The sequence below is a fragment of the Perissodus microlepis genome, chromosome 13, assembly GCF_051167445.1.
Source record: "Perissodus microlepis isolate ML-2025 ecotype Zambia chromosome 13, ASM5116744v1, whole genome shotgun sequence".
NCBI lineage: Eukaryota > Metazoa > Chordata > Actinopteri > Cichliformes > Cichlidae > Perissodus > Perissodus microlepis.
The window spans coordinates 1012177-1031225 of NC_140473.1; the positions used below are offsets into that span (position 1 = coordinate 1012177).

Here is a 19049-nt window from a genome sequence, read left to right on the forward strand (position 1 = left end):
GGTATGCTAGAAAAAAGTCTGAAAATCACTAGGCTGGAGTGAGAGCGTTACAATAGCTTGCTGTAACGGCCTTTTGCAGCTCGATTTACAGTGAGGAAGACCAAGACACAGTATGGCGGAAACAAGAGGCATTTATTTGCCTGTATAGCTCTAAGGCTGTGGCAGTTACTTGCATGTCAAGCTTTCTTAAATAAATAAATAAATAAAATTTTACTTATATAGCACCTTTCTAGACAGAATCACAAAGTGCTGCACATAAGATAACAAATAATAAAAGGGTAAAACAGACAATATAAGCACAACAGCCACTCACATCTAATAACAGCTGGCAGCCTTAAATACTCTCAGCTGTTAAGGACTAAACAGACAAACATTTGCACCCTGGAGAGCACACAGGAAAGACAGGCGAGTAATCACATCTCAACATCTCAACCAATTCTTTGCACCACCTTTACCTCTTGCCTTTGCACACACATTAGCGTTACTTTTTCTTAATGTTAAACCTTATTTGCTCCTAGAAACAATTCTTTCCTCCTCACAGACAACCACCACATTTCTTAATGTGGAGCAGCTGGAGGACCTGGAAAAAAGGCTACTTGCTAATTATTAAAATACCCAATAAATAATTAAACCTCTTGTGTGCAAATGTTATTAATGTGAAAATCTATACCTAAAGTGCGATGCTAAATAAAGTGCTAGTTAAAGTGCTTTTAATAAAGTGCAAAGGTGTTCCTAAAGTGCTGTACAAGCATACTAGAAAGGCAGTCCGCTTCCTTACACAAGCTTGTTTCATCTGCCCTCTGCTGGAGAGTTAAAGGACCTGCGGTCTCAGTGTGACACACGTGTGTTAATCCTTATGAACTAATGCAGCGGTTCTCAAATTTTTCACAATGAGTAACACCTCATAAAATATATGGCTCTTGAAGTACCAGCCTTATGACCGACATTAAAGAACAGTAATATAGGCCTATTTAATTCAATTCAATTCAATTCAATTTTATTTATATAGCGCCAAATCACAACAAAAGTCGCCTCAAGGCGCTTCATAGATACAGAGAAAAACCCAACAATCATATGACCCCCTATGAGCAAGCACTTTGGCGACAGTGGGAAGGAAAAACTCCCTTTTAACAGGAAGAAACCTCCGGCAGAACCAGGCTCAGGGAGGGGCGGGGCCATCTGCTGCGACCGGTTGGGGTGAGAGAAGGAAGACAGGATAAAGACATGCTGTGGAAGAGAGACAGAGGTTAATAACAGATATGATTCAATGCAGAGAGGTATGTTAACACATAGTGAGTGAGAAAGGTGACTGGAAAGGAAAAACTCAATGCATCATGGGAATCCCCGGCAGCCTACGTCTATTGCAGCATAACTAAGGGAGGATTCAGGGTCACCTGGTCCAGCCCTAACTATATGCTTTAGCAAAAAGGAAAGTTTTAAGCCTAATCTTAAAAGTAGAGATAGTTTCTGTCTCCCGAATCCAAACTGGAAGCTGGTTCCACAGAAGAGGGGCCTGAAAACTGAAGGCTCTGCCTCCCATTCTACTTTTAAATACTCTAGGAACAACAAGTAGGCCTGCAGAGCGAGAGCGAAGTGCTCTGATAGGGTGATATGGTACTACAAGGTCATTAAGATAAGATGGGGCCTGATTATTTAAGACCTTGTATATGAGGAGCAGGATTTTGAATTCAATTCTGGACTTAACAGGAAGCCAATGAAGGGAAGCCAAAACAGGAGAAATATTCTCTGTCTTTCTAGTCCCTGTCAGGACTCTTGCTGCAGCATTTTGGATTAGCTGAAGGCTTTTCAGTGAGTTTTTTGGACATCCTGATAATAATGAATTACAGTAGTCCAGCCTGGAAGTAATAAATGCATGAACTAGTTTTTCAGCGTCACTCTGAGACAGGATATTTCTAACTTTAGAGATGTTGCACAAATGGAAGAAAGCAGTCTTACATATTTGTTTAATATGTGCGTTGAAGGACGTGTCCTGGTCAAAAATGACTCCAAGGTTCCTCACAGCGTTACTGGAGGCCAAGGTAATGCCATCCAGAGTATGAATCTGGTTAGATACCATATTTCTAAGATTTTCAGGGCCGAGTACAATAACCTCAGTTTTATCTGAATTAAGAAGCAGAAAGTTAGCGGCCATCCAGGTCTTTATGTCTTTAAGACATTCCTGCAGTTTAACTCATTGGTGTGTGTTATCTGGCTTCATGAACAGATAGAGCTGGGTGTCATCTGCATAGCAGTGAAAATGTATGCTATGTCTTCTAATGATGCTGCCTAAGGGAAGCATGTATAATGTAAACAGAATTGGTCCTAGCACTGAACCCTGTGGAACTCCATAATTAACCTCAGTGTGTGAAGAGGACTCTCCATTTACATGCACAAACTGGAGTCTATTAGATAGATATGATACAAACCACTGCAGCACAGTACCTGTAATACCTACAGCATGTTCTAATCGCTCTAATAGGATATTATGGTCAACAGTATCGAACGCTGCACTGAGGTCTAGCAGGACAAGCACAGAGATGAGTCCACTGTCAGAGGCCATAAGAAGATCATTTGTAACCTTCACTAAAGCTGTTTCTGTGCTGTGATGAGCTCTGAAACCTGACTGAAACTCTTCAAATAAGCCATTCCTCTGCAGATGATCTGTTAGCTGTTTGACAACTACTCTTTCAAGGATGTTTGATATGAAAGGAAGGTTGGAGATATTTAACACCACATACAGTTTACATGAGACAATTTTATTTCTTATGTGAATGTTATTTATTTTAACTATCATAAACAGGATGTGACGAGTGATAATAATAACATCTGTACTGCATTACAACATTCACAGCTCCAATCTTTAAGTGATGACCTGATGAATCCTGCTTCCGGGTCCAAACTACTCTCTGTTTATTAAGGTGTTTTGTTTTTAACATGTTTTAATGTTTTGTATCTTGTTCTATTTAATCTGAACAAGCCCCTAAAAACAGTGATCACTGTCGGCCTCTCTCGTTTTTTATTATCACTATGCCCAGCCCATGCAGCAGTATATGAATGACTAACCTCGTATTGTGGATGGATGATCTCAGTTGTTCTCCTGACTGAAGTTTGGTCCATTTACAGCATCCTGCCATGTGATTGCATTTGTCTCTAACCATCAGGAACCCTCACGTTAACTTTTATCGAGTGGAAAAAAGTTAGCGTTCATCCTCCAGCTTCACTGTTATACTAACCATAGCTGTGCTATATACCAGCTAGCCCAACTTCAGTAACCCTACAAACGTCACTGCTGTTTAGTTTTCTGTGGTGGTTAAGCTGCCGGATTTTTGGCTTCACGACCCTCCTTCGTGGTTTGTGCACGTTGGAGCTCCGTTTGCTCTTTGTGGCATTTCAGCCGACTACACGAAATGCCATCATGTGGTGACCTTGCTGGATCCGCTGTTCACCCGCCGTGTGATGACCCTGCTCTGGGATCCCTCCACCAAATGAAAGAAGGAAATACACCGCTCTCAAGGCGCTGCTGCTGCGGCACCACTCCTTCTCCCACACAGAGCAGGCCGAGAAACTCCTCTCTCTCTCGGGCCTGGGTGGTGGTACCACTCTCCAGATCATGGAGAGCACGCTGTCCTTGCTAGGAACTGATGACGGTGGATTCCTCTTCACTGACCTCTTCCTCCGACAGTTGCCAGTGCGAGCTGGCCTATACTATGGCCACAAGTTTGCATCTGATTCAGAATACTTCCCTTATTATTTATTCCTAGTGCAATAACAATAAAGTGATAAGAATAAAAAATAATGTTTAGATCTGCTCTCTGTAGGACGGCTTCCGTTGACGTCTCCTGATGTGTACAACATGTTATTACAAACAGCTACTTTCAATGCTTTTGATGTTTATGTAGCGTCTTTCTCTCCAATGTTCTTTCTGAGCTAACTTCTATAATTACTTCCTCCAAACCATCAACGTGTCTTTTAGATCCCATTCCTTCAAAGACTGCTCAGAGAAGTCCTGCCATTAATTAATGCTTCAATCTTAAATGTGATCAACCTGTCTCTAATAATCAACTACGTACCACCGCCTTTAAGCTGGTCATCGTTAAAAATTATATACTTCACCTGGCTGTCTTGGCTAATTATAGGCCAGTCTCAAAAAATTCCTTTTGTCTCAAAAATTCTTGAAAGAGTCGTTGTCATATAGCTAACTGATCATCTGCAGAGAAATGGCTGATCTTAAAGACCTGGATAACCTCTAATTTTCAGCTTCTAATAGGCCTAGGCTGCAGACCCTTCAGTACAATAACCTCAGTTTGATCTGAATTTAAAAGCAGAGAATTAGAGGCCATCCAGGTCTTTATGTCTTTAAGGCATTCCTGCAGTTTCACTAATGGATGTGTGTTATCTGGCTTCATGGATAGCAATTTAAGGAGAACATGTGGCTAAACATGTCATTCCTGGTCTGACTGGGGAGGGGTCCAGAGAAAACTACAGTCTGACATGTGTTGGCAAAGTTACACAGCGATTCAATATTGATTTTATTGACCTCCGACTGACGTAACCGGGTGTCATTACTGCTGATGTGACCTATAATTTTACTGAATTTATATTTACTTTTAGCCAGCAGTTTTAAATTTCCCTCAATGTCGCCTGCTCTGGAAGACAACTGACTATGGTTTCTGGTGTCTCTAACCTCACATGTCTCAGAACAGAATCGCCAGTTACCAGAGTTTGATCCCCGGCGGGCGTGTCGCTGAGTGGGGAAAAGCAGTTAGACACATGAAGAGCCATCCTGTTTCCACGGCTGCTCAGGACAGTCTGCCAGGGGACAGCTAGCGGGGCCTACGCTACCTTTGGCTGCACCGGCTACAACAGGTCCCTGGCTGGCTACGGGTTTTTCAAGGCTATTCTGTGATCCTGGCCTCAGGAGGTGAAAATATGCTACATTTATTACAAGTATCAGTATTGCTGAAGGAGGCTGCTAGCAAGTCGGTTATGAGCTAAGCTAAGCTAGCGAAACCCTAAACAAGGAGTAGGTTGAGACTGTGAATATAAATTAGCCAGTGAGTACACAGAGTGACGATTACACTATGCATCAAGAACGTCTCGATGCATGCTCAATCATCCAGGTAAGTAATTGGGGTATTGAATAAGAAGTCACCTTTAAGTTTTTAATTAAATTGCTACGCAGATAAGCTATACAAACACATCACTGTGTGTTGGAACAGGAAGTGATATTCTACTGCAGAGAAAGCGAACACCACCCAAAGGGACCATTTAGAGCAGGGGCGTCGAACTCCAGGCCTCGAGGGCAGGTTTTAGATCTCACCCTGGGTCAACACACCTGAATCAAGTGATCAGTTCATTACCAGGCCTCTGGAGAACTTAAAGACATGTTGAGGAGGTAATTTAGCCATTTAAATCAGCTGTGTTGGATCGAGGACACATCTAAAACCTGAGGGACACCGACCCTCGAGGCCTGGAGTTTGACACCTGTGATTTAGAGGCAGCAGCCAACCAAGAGAGTGTTTGTCTCGGAGTACCTGTGTGCACACCTGTGTGTGTGAGCGCACTTATGATCATAAGATTTCTCCATGAAAGTGTCTAATAGTGGGTATGGGGATCCATATCCCTGCCCCCCAGGTCATGAGGCAGGCATGGAGGAGACCCGGGCCCCAGAAATCCAGAGGCCCCGCAGAGCACCCAACGAGGACCACCACAGGAACAACCATGTTAAAATTAAAACTATTCTTAGGCTTTTATTTCTTCTGTCCTCTTTCTCTTCACTGGTTGCAGCAGATGGGTGTGCTTTCCTGAGTCTGAAGAGTGTTCTCCTCCTGTTGAAAGGGAATCTTCCTGACCCAAGTGCTGCTCATGGAGCCTCACAGCAGCAGATTGTTGGGGTTTTCTCTCTAATATTACAATATAGGCCTAAGCCCCTGGAGGTGACTGCTGCTGTATAAATAAAACTGAAATTAACTGAATAAATAACAGTGAGAGGGTTGTGGGTGACGAATCAAGGAGAAAAAACAACATAAATTATTTTAATAACATGAGTGGTCATCACACGCAACCAGAACAGCTTCAGTGCACCTTGATTTTGATCCTACAGTCCCTGCACTCTGTTGGAGGGAGGGCAAACATTTCACCTTATTTCCCTAATAATGGAGATATGGTCATCCAGCTGGTACTGATTTGTGGTTACCAGGTTTTTTTTAATTGGTCAACTTTAATTTGTATAACTTAACAAAGTCAGCACAGATTTTTTTCTTAAATAATTAAAGGCTGTGCATACATACTTTTGCATGACATAAACATTATAATACTGACATACTGGATGCATATTATGGAAAAGTACTATGGAGTGACAAGCTGCAAATGGGTGCATATGTTCCTGTAACAAGTAGTTTTTCATTTTAAGTACGCTGACTATTTGAGATCAGCTGTGTATTAAATGTGCAGCAGTAAAAGAAACGAAATATTTAGATCACCCACCAAGTAACCACAATATCAGCTGAAATAAGGGTTTTATATCAGCATTCTCACACATCGCTGCTCTGTGGACCAGGTTATTAAAACTTATATTCTGTGTGCAGTTAATCAAAGCCTCACATGCATGTGTCATGTGACCCTGCAGATCTTTCCAATGGACTTTGGATTTTTTCCCTTCATTGAGAAACTGATTTGTGTTTACTTGTGTTATCTTTGTCTAATTTCTAAACGTGTTTGATGAAACTGAAAATACCATACTGTGGCAATCAAGTCCATGATGAAACAATCTGGAAACTTAATCAGATGATCCAAACCAGTCTAGTGTGAGGTTCCAGGTGTAACACCCAGCAGGTTTACCTCCTCTTAAGACAACAAGCTCTGAAATCACTTTATGACGCAAGATTGTTTGATTGTTTCTCTTGATCATTGGTTCTTGTAGGGCTTGTTGATAGCCTTGTTAATCCATCGCAGGAACCTGCTAACACGAGTGTAAACCCCAGGGAAAGAGGGGTTACCACAGCCATGACCCCACGAAATGACTCCTGTCAGCACCCAGTGACCCCTCTCCCCCTGACAAACCAGCGGACCCCCACTGTCACCCTGGCAGCTGTCCACACGGTGGTGCTTCGACAGGCTCCCGGCACATAGCATGCGGCTGGTGAAGCGGTTTCCATATCGTTTCTTACACGTCAAGGCTGGAAGCAGGGGGACCCAGGCCTGGAGCAGGGTGTGTGAGTACTCTGAGTCTGGCAGCAGACATAGAAAAGATGGAAGAAAGTCTCAGTTACATGAGAATGAAACACCTGATAGAAATGAATCCTGAATTTGAAAAACACTGGTGGATGAAAATACTGTAGACCTATTTTGGTGAAGTTTGCAGTACAAAGTTTCTGTGTATTATTGTAGACTCTTTGTCTTACAATATAAACTGTCCTGAGGCAGCTGTTGTTGTGGTTTGGCACCGCATAAATAAACTGCAGTATGTTGGACTGGTACACAGCAGACATGGTGTTCATGGTCAGTGTTTAGTTGCATCAAGATGAGCTGACATCAGTTTGTATTTAAGGCTGATGCTGATTAGATTTCTACCTTTTATAATGAATCGTTACACTGCCAGCTTGTGCATCATCTCCGTATATATTGTTGAATCCACCACAAACCACAAAGAGCCGCGAATATTGGAGTAAACATACAGGACTGTTGATCAAAGCTTCACAAAAATATTATTATTATTATTTCTCAGTTATTCTTTTCTCCACACATTTGTAAGGTTCCACCACCTGCCAGCTATGTGCAGCCCATCCCAGAGAGGATTATTACTGGATCAAAGTCAAAGTCCAGTAATAATCAGATTTTTATGTTTAACAAGAGCTGGTGTGTTTCCCTAAACTTGATCACTTGTTTTGCACAAATATATACTGAAAAATGAAGAACAAATCTGATGTGGATGGATTCTCTGTTCTTTAGAAGGTAAAAGCTTAAAATGAGGACACCATGTGACTCTGTCCCAAAGTCTTCTCCAGATGCTACACTTACATACAGGGAGTGCAGAATTATTAGGCAAATGAGTATTTTGTCCACATCATCCTCTTCATGCATGTTGTCTTACTCCAAGCTGTATAGGCTCGAAAGCCTACTACCAATTAAGCATATTAGGTGATGTGCATCTCTGTAATGAGAAGGGGTGTGGTCTAATGACATCAACACCCTATATCAGGTGTGCATAATTATTAGGCAACGTCCTTTCCTTTGGCAAAATGGGTCAAAAGAAGGACTTGACAGGCTCAGAAAAGTCAAAAATAGTGAGATATCTTGCAGAGGGATGCAGCAGTCTCAAAATTGCAAAGCTTCTGAAGCGTGATCATCGAACAATCAAGCGTTTCATTCAAAATAGTCAACAGGGTCGCAAGAAGCGTGTGGAAAAACCAAGGCGCAAAATAACTGCCCATGAACTGAGAAAAGTCAAGCGTGCAGCTGCCAAGATGCCACTTGCCACCAGTTTGGCCATATTTCAGAGCTGCAACATCACTGGAGTGCCCAAAAGCACAAGGTGTGCAATACTCAGAGACATGGCCAAGGTAAGAAAGGCTGAAAGACGACCACCACTGAACAAGACACACAAGCTGAAACGTCAAGACTGGGCCAAGAAATATCTCAAGACTGGTTTTTCTAAGGTTTTATGGACTGATGAAATGAGAGTGAGTCTTGATGGGCCAGATGGATGGGCCCGTGGCTGGATTGGTAAAGGGCAGAGAGCTCCAGTCCGACTCAGACGCCAGCAAGGTGGAGGTGGAGTACTGGTTTGGGCTGGTATCATCAAAGATGAGCTTGTGGGGCCTTTTCGGGTTGAGGATGGAGTCAAGCTCAACTCCCAGTCCTACTGCCAGTTTCTGGAAGACACCTTCTTCAAGCAGTGGTACAGGAAGAAGTCTGCATCCTTCAAGAAAAACATGATTTTCATGCAGGACAATGCTCCATCACACGCGTCCAAGTACTCCACAGCGTGGCTGGCAAGAAAGGGTATAAAAGAAGAAAAACTAATGACATGGCCTCCTTGTTCACCTGATCTGAACCCCATTGAGAACCTGTGGTCCATCATCAAATGTGAGATTTACAAGGAGGGAAAACAGTACACCTCTCTGAACAGTGTCTGGGAGGCTGTGGTTGCTGCTGCACGCAATGTTGATGGTGAACAGATCAAAACACTGACAGAATCCATGGATGGCAGGCTTTTGAGTGTCCTTGCAAAGAAAGGTGGCTATATTGGTCGCTGATTTGTTTTTGTTTTGTTTTTGAATGTCAGAAATGTATATTTGTGAATGTGGAGATGTTATATTGGTTTCACTGGTAAAAATAAATCATTGAAATGGGTATATATTTGTTTTTTGTTAAGTTGCCTAATAATTCTGCACAGTAATAGTCACCTGCACACACAGATATCCCCCTAAAATAGCTAAAACTAAAAACAAACTAAAAACTACTTCCACAAACATTCAGCTTTGATATTAATGAGTTTTTTGGGTTCATTGAGAACATGGTTGTTGTTCAATAATAACATTATTCCTCAAAAATACAACTTGCCTAATAATTCTGCACTCCCTGTATATGGACACTATAATTACATAAACTGTTGTTGCATTTTCTGCTCTGTAAAGAAAAAAGAACAAATGTAAAGACAAACAGATTGAACCATCAAATTCTGCAGCAAAGAAACGTGGTGACAGATGATGAGCAGCGAACCTGCAGTGAAACTTACCTGTGATGCCCCAGCCAGTTATTACACAGGCAGTCAGCCTCTTCTCCAGCTTGTCACCTGGCTCTGGCAGACACACAGCACCAGTGTGAGGGTTGAATGCCACACAGTTTCCCTCTGTGCCTTTCAGACGCAGCAGGGCTATATCATGCTCCCAGCTTTGACTGTGGTACTTTGTGTGAATGATGATGCGTTCTGGGGACAACGTGCGTTCGAAGTCATCTTGTTCGACGGTGTGGTAGTCACCGAGACGTAAGACGTATCGCGCCGGGTCTCTGCCAAATCTGGAGGTGAGAAGAAAATCACTATTTAATGTCTTAAAGCTGAGGGGGATTTCATCTTAGCTAATCAAAAGTGTTTATTGAAGTTTAATCAAATAAAACTATAACCACGTGGTGAATTTAAGAAAGCAGACTGGCTTTCTGCGTTCTTTTTTAATTACTTGAATTCATACTTTTAATATTTCCTGGTTGGTTTTAGATGTCTTTTATTGTCTTGCAGCAGCAGATGGCCCCGCCCCTCCCTGAGCCTGGCTCTGCTGGAGGTTTCTTCCTGTTAAAAGGGAGTTTTTCCATCCCACTGTCACCAAAGTGCTTGCTCATAGGGGGTCATATGATGGGTTCTTCTCTGTATGTATTATTGTAGGGTCTACCTTACAATATAAAGCTCCCTGAGGCGACTTGTTGTGATTTGGCGCTGTGTAAATAATATTGAATTGAACTGAATTGAATGCCAGAGCTGATAGGCAGGCAAAATACAGAACTATCAGAACAATGAAGGCATGTTTCCTGTTAGAAAAACGAAATGCATGCAACTGTTGAGCCTCTAAAGTTTAATATCATCACTCCAAAAATAATAGGTAGTTCATCACAAACCAGCACAGACATAGCACCATTGATTGACACCAATTTTGTTTGATTTTGTTAATGTGGGGGGGCTGGTTGACCTTGGATGACCTCTAAAAAATTGTAATAATAACATTGAAACAAAAGCAGCACAAATGTTTAGCATCAATTTGTTTGATTTGAAGACGGCGGGCCAACATCACTCACATTAGAAACAATGTGAGTGAACTGCCTCCTACCTCTTGAAGCAGTGGGCAGCAGTGACAAGCCAACAGGAGTTGATGAGTGAGGCGCCACACAGAGGATGATTGCCTTTAGACTGAGACCTGAGCCACAGGGACACCTGCCACGGCCACTCACCCCTGAAATCAAAGAGTCAGACTCTCAGAGCTGTTTCAGTCTAAAGACACTGTCAAACTGCCATGAGACTTCTCAAGCAGCAAAAATGTCCCACTGACATGAAACTTCTGAGTGCATATGTGCATGTGCGCTAACCTCAGTGACTTTTCTCCTCCTATGATTCTTCGCTGACGACGCTGACGACTGAGTCTGCGGCCACAGCTCTGCATTGCTGTGGCACCGTTTCCCATGGGATCTAGTGTATATTCACAGATGACACCTGCGTCCTCGCTGTGGCGACAATCATGGCCTTCTTGTCCTTCAGCTGGACACTGGCCTAAGGATGTTTCAGTTCCTAAGCATCGCACATTGTCCAGATGGATTGGACCCTGACCCTCACCAAAATACGCCATAGATCGAGCTTTAGCCACGCCACTGCAAGGACAGCATGGAGACAAAACAATCCACACGTATTCTTTTATTGTATGAGTATAGATGTCATTTTGTGTGCTGTATTGTTACTACTGCCTGCTTCTGTATTGCGCAGGCATTTATTCACCCTTCATACACACATTCATATACAGCTTTATTCATTGCTGTTATGCACTTTGCGATATCACACACTCTCCTACAGCCACCTATATGAATCATAACCATAAGCTCCTTTTCACCCTGAATACAGAACACAAGAGGATGAAACTTTTCACTTACAATAGGAAAAACCACTGACTACTGTCCAGCCTTCTAGGACAAATATATCTGTAAAAATATTGTCATACTAACGTGAATCCCAGCTGTCTACAAACTACAGCTGCATTAACGTCATTCCAGCCATCATCGCACACACTTCCCCACTGGCCGTTAACAAACACTTCCACTCTGCCTTCCCTCCTGGTCTCTCCTGCAACCAAACGCACCAGAGGGCCTGAAAACAGAGATCAGAGGGACAATGTGTCGTTCCTGCCACAGCGAAATGCTGAATTTCAGTTGGTGTTGGTCTGCATAGTGCTACTCAGAAACGTACCTATAGGTGCGTAATTACTTTGTATCTCATTGGTATCACTGTGACAGAGAACACCTACATCCTCACTGTGTGAGCAGTCGTGTTGTCTCCACTGAGAATGAGTGCAGGCCAGTAAAGTGGTCTCTGTCCCGTCACACTGCACCTCATCCAGCTGGATCAGCCCATTGCCTTCTTCATACACCTTCTCAGGAGCCACTTCTGCTCGCCCCCTGCAGGCAGGGAAAATGCATGAATGAGATAAACAACAAAAACAATAGTTCCCTATAAGTTCACTCAGACTATTGTTGTGTGATATGAAGACGCACTGACCTGAAACCGAGCTGTCTGCACACTACCTGGGCATTGAGCTCAGTCCAGTTGTCATCACACACAGTGCCCCATTGTCCCTGGTAGTAAATCTCCACGCGACCCTCCCGGTCGCTGTTTGCTCCCACCAGGCGAACTGCGCCATCTGAGACCACACATCGCTAAATTACACACTTGTAAGTATGAACAACTTGTTTTACTGCTTTAGGTCTTTCAAAGGCTGCTACGTTTAGGTTGCACTTTAGCTTAATAATTACTAAAAGCAGCATATCAACACAAAACTAAAGGTGAAAACCAACTCACTAAACAGTGTTAACAAAAGCTCACAGGAAATTTTACCCACAACAAAAAACTGTTGACCTTGTAGCAGCGCTAAAGGAAAAAATAGGTCATCAAAGTCTTAGGACTAAAAAAAATATTCAGAGCAATATATATAAGTCACACAGTGTGCACATAAACACACCAGACCCAAAGAAAAAGCATCACTCGAATTTTATAGTCACATAGAGGCTGGGGTTGGTGTGTGCTTCCTTCCTTGGCTCTGACCTGTATATGGATTGCAAGACACCCCTGCATCTTCCACGTGTTCGCAGTTGTGCTGTTCCCAGTTGCTATGAGGACAATCTTCTAGAGAGAGTTCATTGCCTGTGCACTGAACCCGATCCAGCAAAACTGGACCAAAACCCTGGCCAAAGTGGGCCCGTGTCCATGCTTTGGCAACACCCCTGTTGGTCAGGACAATTGAAAATTTACATATGCACTACAAGATACCAGAAATATATTATGAATACATGAATAAGCTGAGGATGTACGTTCCAAATATTTGTACAGTGAGCATTAGTGCTGGTATGTGATCCTGCATATAATTAAGTGTTTTCCTGTGTTATCTTTGATCCTCAGATCCCGCCCTCACATGTCTCCCAGTTGGACTTTTAGACGTTGTTTTTCCAGATTCTGGACCTTCTTCATCTCCTCATAAAGATTTGCTGTTTATTTATTAACTCTACCACAAGTCTGCATCCTGGGTCCTCGACTAAACTATCCAATTCAGGGTCGCAGGGAGGTTGAAGGCTATCCCAGCTACCTTATTGGGGCGAGAGATGGGGTACATCCTGGACAGGTTGCCAGTCTGTCAGAGGGCTAACACAGAGAGACAGACAGCCATTCACGCTCACTTTCACACCTATGAGCAGTTTAGAATCACTAGTTAACCTAACCACACTAATTGCAGGTCTTTGGACTTTGGAATACCTGGAGAGAACTCACACAGACATGGAGAGAAACATGCAAGCTCCACACAGAAAGGGCCTGGCTACACTCAGGACCTTCTGTCTATAAGGACAACAGTGTAAAATAAAAGTCATTCAAGCATAAAGTAGTTATATGTTACTTATTATGGCATAATATTTCATTGCATTACAGTCTTTGTTCTTAATTGCACTGGTGAGAAGTAGCCACATTGACTTCTGCATGTCTAAGTTGTAACAATGTTACCCAGTGTGAATTATAATGTTGCATTTCATAAGATAATTTGGCTAAAATCAAAGTGCAAAGATACTGTTTGTGTTAGCTTTGGCACATTTTCAAAGCTGTTCTTCGACTCTAGCTGCCATCTAACTACAGCCACATCTAAGGTGTAGCAATAGCTGTATGACATGTAAACAGTTACATGTGGTTTAACTTACCAATGTGACAATGCCGTGATCATCCAAACACATTTTCTGAAATGTTGTCTTCCTTCCAACTACACTATTGTTGGCTTCATGACCTCAGCTCCTTGTTGTTGCTCCCAGGCTGGAAAGCACAAAAATCTTACTCCATTCTGGAAACATGGTAAATGGACTAATACGTATATACCAGCTTTTCTAGTCTACTGAGCACTCAGACTTGTTTCTACTGCAATTCTCATTCACTCAGTCACATAACACTTTTATCTTTCTACACTCACACTCCAATGGCTTCATCGGGGGCATCTTCGGCACACGGCTGGAGTAGTCGGGATTAATCCACTGACAAACCGACTGATAGACGGTGCATTCTACCACCTTAGTCACAGCTGCCCTGAAGGGCCTACATCATGGTCATTTACAACAGCAGCCCACCTTTCTGATGAGTTTCTAACGTCCACAATTTAATTTTCAAACCCAAAAGCAGCATCTATGTCATGTATTCCATTATCAACTTAGGCTTGTGTAAACAACGTTCCCATAATGCATTTTGTTGGTGATGTCACAGCTTTATAGAGGCCCGATAAATTAAGATGAGAAATGGTTTATCAGGAATCTATGGTACAGTATATTATTAAGCTATGAGTGTGTACGGGTGAGCTTAATAAGTCTGTGTAGGTTCTCAGTCATCCAGGTCATGCTAATCTCAGGAGTGATTGGACTTCTTTAAGTTGCTTTGCAGAACTTTCTAAAGTGTGACTCTCGAGTGGTTTACCTCCTATCTATCTTAGGATCTGTAAGTTACAAGCAACTTAAAGAAGTCCAGTCATTTGTTTTCCAAGCTACATAGATGCTCTTAATAAGCTAGTAATAATGCCAGTAATCACAACTTGGGAGCCATGACAGCTGGAGCTGCTGCAGAGTGTGCAGATGGTGTGAGGGGATGTGGAGCAGAGCGATACGTAGCTGTCGGCACCGAGTGCATGTAACATCCCCCCAAAAAGTGACACAGAAGGTTTTGGAGCAGGGTTCAAACAAACGAGTGAATACAGACTTTCTTCTGCAGAAACTTCATTTCAATTGAAATTTGAATGTAGGGATAGTTAAGCTCACCTAAAGCCCTGAACTCATTGTTCATTAAGACTTTTACATGGAAGGACTTTATATGTAACAGGAGGGAGTCGATCCTGCCGTGGTCCTGAGTCGTTTTACTCAGCATTTGTGTTTTGGGGCTTTCAGGTTTTGTCATTTTTGTGACTCCGGGTTTTTTTTTTACGTTTATATTGTTTCTTGTATTTCTTTCCCTGAGTGTATTTAGCCCTGTTCTTAGTTTTCAGGTGTTTAATTCTTCTCTCAATGTTACATCACCTTCGCTTGTCTCGTCTCCTTGATTTAGTTCAGCTGTGTGTCGTTCTCCCCAGCTATCTCCACTCTTCCAAATTGCCCTTCTTACTCCTTTGGGAGAGAATTCTTCACATTTCCCTGTGTTTCCCGGCCTGCATGTGTAACCTACGTTTAGGTTTCAGTAGGTTAGTTTAGTTTAGTTATCCCTTTTTTGAACCGTATGTTTCATCCTTTTGTATTTTTTAATCAGTCAGTAAAGGCTTCGCTTTAAGTTCACCTCTGACCACTACATACAATGACAGATCTTGCATTCTGTGTGTAGCAGCAGCTGATTTTTTCTTACCCCAAGCCCAACTGTCGACACACCACTTCTGCATCAAGATCATCCCATTGGTCATCACAAATGGTTCCCCACCTGCCGTTATGGTACACCTCCACACGCCCCTCAAATTCCTCCAGGCCTCCTACCAGCCTTAAAGGGATTCCAGTACCTGGCAAAGTGTTGAAGCAACAACTGAGCCAACCATTTGTATATTAGTGACAGTAATATGTTACTCTTGTTCATTATTATTATTATTATTATTATTATTGTTATTGTTTTGAATGAACAACAGTATGATGCAGCAAGGTGAATGAGTGAAAAGTAAGTACTGAAGCCAACAAATTCAGTCAGTTCTGGGCAGCAGCTGGTTAATTTCTTGAAACTTGATGAAATCTAATTACTGATCAGGAAATCAATGGGGATGTGGTGTACAACACTAGAGGCCAACTCCAAGCCCATAGCACAAGTCACCATCAAGTGCGGATCTACCAAGGAGATGCTCTGTCCCCACTGCTGTTCTGCATAGGCCTGAACCCCCTCAGTGAGATCATTAACAAGACTGGCTACGGATACCGACTATGGAACGGAGCAGTTGTCAGCCACCTCCTGTACATGGATGACATCAAGCTGTATGCCAAGAGTGAACGAGACATCGATTCACTGATCCACACCACCAGGATATACAGCAATGACATTGGAATTTCGTTCGGGCTGGAGAAGTGTAGTCGGATGGTAACAAAGAGAGGGAAGGTAGTCAGAACGGAGGGGGATTGAACTACCAGAAGGCAACATTGCAGACATAGAGGACAGTTACAAGTACCTGGGGATCCCGCAGGCGAATGGGAACCATGAAGAGGCCGCTAGGAAAGCTGCAACCACCAAGTACCTGCAGAGGGTCAGGCAAGTCCTGAGGAGTCAGCTGAACGGTAAGAACAAGATCCGGGCTATCAACACCTACGCCCTGCCCGTGATCAGGTACCCTGCTGGGGTAATAGGCTGGCCAAAGGAGGAGATAGAAGCCACTGACATCAAGACAAGAAAGTTCCTGACCATGCATGGAGGGTTTCACCCCAAGTCCAGCACCCTGAGGCTGTACGCTAAGCGGAAGGAAGGAGGCCGGGGACTGGTGAGTGTCAGCACCACAGTCCAGGATGAGACAACGAACATCCATGAATAAATCAGTAAGATGCCCCAACTGACAGCGTACTCAGTGAATACCTCAGGCAGCAGAAACCCAAGAAAGAGAAGAAAGAGGAGGAAGCATCATGGAAGGACAGGCCCCTGCATGGTATGTACCATGCTGAAAGACAGCACAGAGGCACTAATCATGGCAGCACAAGAACAAGCTCTGAGTACAAGATCCATAGAGGCTGGGGTCTATCACACCAGGCAAGACCCCAGGTGCAGGCTGTGTAAAGATGCTCCAGAGACAATCCAGCACATAACAGCAGGGTGCAAGATGCTAGCAGGCAGGGCATACATGGAACGCCATAACCAAGTGGCCGGCATAGTGTACAGAAACATCTGTGCTGAATATGGCCTGGAAGTGCCGAGGTCAAAATGGGAAACGCCCCCAAGGGTGGTGGAGAATGACCGAGCTAAGATCCTGTGGGGCTTCCAGATACAGACGGACAAAATGGTGGTGGCTAACCAACCGGACATAGTGGTGGTAGACAAACAGTAGAAGACAATAATAACAATAATAATAATAATAATGATAATAATAATAATAATAATACATTTTATTTCAAGATGGGGAGAGGGGACAGAGAGAGAAAGAGAAGAAGATCTGAGACACCGAGATGGGATGGTGATCTGAGATATGGAGGGGAGAGATGATGAATAGCCTTAAATGTGTACAAGAGTATTTTGAAATTGATGCGATATTTGACCGGGAGCCAATGAAGCTGCTGCAGGACAGGAGTGATGTGATGGATAGAAGGGGTCCTGATGATAATACGAGCAGCAGAGTTCTGGAGGCGTTGGAGCGTCCAGAACTTACAAAATTACAATAAAGTAATTTTGTAATTCTTTTTGTAATTTTGAGTTTGTTTGTGATGTAAGGTCACAAATCTCACCTTCAGGTTCAGCACAAAGCACCCCTGCTTCGTTTCCGTGGTTACAGTCTCCAGTGGCAAACTTCCTGTTCCAGCACTCTAGCAGGGAATTCTCGTTACCACGGCAGCCTAGACGCTCATAGTGGAAGATGGAACTGGGGCCAAAGTAGGAATGCTGTAGGGCTATACCAATCTCACTGCATGAAAAGTACATATACAGAGACACTCTTAGTTCAACTATCATCCAGGCAGCAGAAATGTAAATAAGGAAGACCTTTAATGGAAATGAATACTTTAAAGATTACAGTTTTCCTCAGTTGCTTGATGTAGTTCTCACACCGGGATCAATATTCTCACTACTTTTAGTGAATTTCTGAACCTCTGATCCTATGAGTCTTACTCAGACGGTAATGCAGAGTACAGATAGGAAAGCCAAAAATATACAACCAGCTTGTAGGTTCACAGGGCGGGCTGGGTCAGTCCCTCTAGTGTCCTGGTTTCAACTGTGAACATCTTACATCTTCTGAACTGCTCAGAACTCAGAATCTCTTCTTCACTTAACTTTTATACCTGTTCATCTTTGTCCCTCCTCTCCTACCGGACGTCACATCTTCTGAGATGACATCTGACCTCACCCAGTGGGACATCCAATCACATTATTTACATCTAATCACCTGATGTCCACCCACACCTTATCATCCTCTCTCTAACTTACACGATTTAACACAAAGTTTAAACTGCGCATGTTCTTCTTTTGTGTCATTCTTAACATAGCATATTGGAACATTAACCACACATGGATATAATTCATGTTTCATCGAGTTTATGTAATTCTAGATACTAGATATGTCTTTAGCACATTCTCACATGAAGATTATTATATCAACTTATTTTTATGAAATCATATATTTTATAAGACAGACATTTTCTGAGATTAGTGGCTGCCCAGTGTCACCCCTCCCTCCCTGTAAAACACACACCAAGGTCAGACTGTCTCTCGGTGAGGCCTGATTAGAATCATTACATAGATTTATTCACTAATTTATTCTATGTGTTAAACTTATACATACTCATTTTAATACACCTGATAATATTCTGATCAGTATGAACCATAAACAACTATCAACAAAATCACATATGAATTATGGTTCTGTGGTCAACCATTAATACGCCTTCCTTCAGTTAAAATGTGGACAGCTCTTATCTTCTCACATTCCTTCACACACATTCACACACTAATCTACCAGGTTAAAGATGGACCATGTACTCACATCATGTTATCATTTAACATATCAAACTTATATTCTGATTTGTCTCTGATTAAGAAAAAATCCCATTATTATTATAAAGCTCTGATTCAGCCCTGATCAATTTTAATCACATTAAAATGAAAGACCTTCCACTCCCTC

At 42.7% G+C, this 19049-nt stretch overlaps 1 protein-coding gene and 1 pseudogene across 1 annotated transcript in view; both read right to left on the reverse strand.

Moving 5' to 3' along the window:
* On the reverse strand, positions 1–6135 carry LOC146374448 (uncharacterized; annotated as a pseudogene).
* LOC146374449 (neurotrypsin) overlaps positions 6022–19049 on the reverse strand; it is a 25656-nt gene continuing 12628 nt past the window's right edge. Inside the window, exons 5-14 of the mRNA XM_084948268.1 lie at positions 17662–17837; positions 15605–15752; positions 12797–12975; positions 12254–12395; positions 11945–12153; positions 11704–11845; positions 11077–11355; positions 10821–10943; positions 9740–10020; positions 6022–7229 (exon numbers count right to left, since the gene is read on the reverse strand). Of these exons, the coding sequence (XP_084804394.1) occupies positions 6907–7229; positions 9740–10020; positions 10821–10943; positions 11077–11355; positions 11704–11845; positions 11945–12153; positions 12254–12395; positions 12797–12975; positions 15605–15752; positions 17662–17837 (2002 nt within the window). The 3' untranslated portion in view covers positions 6022–6906. The remainder of the gene's footprint in view (positions 7230–9739; positions 10021–10820; positions 10944–11076; positions 11356–11703; positions 11846–11944; positions 12154–12253; positions 12396–12796; positions 12976–15604; positions 15753–17661; positions 17838–19049) is intronic.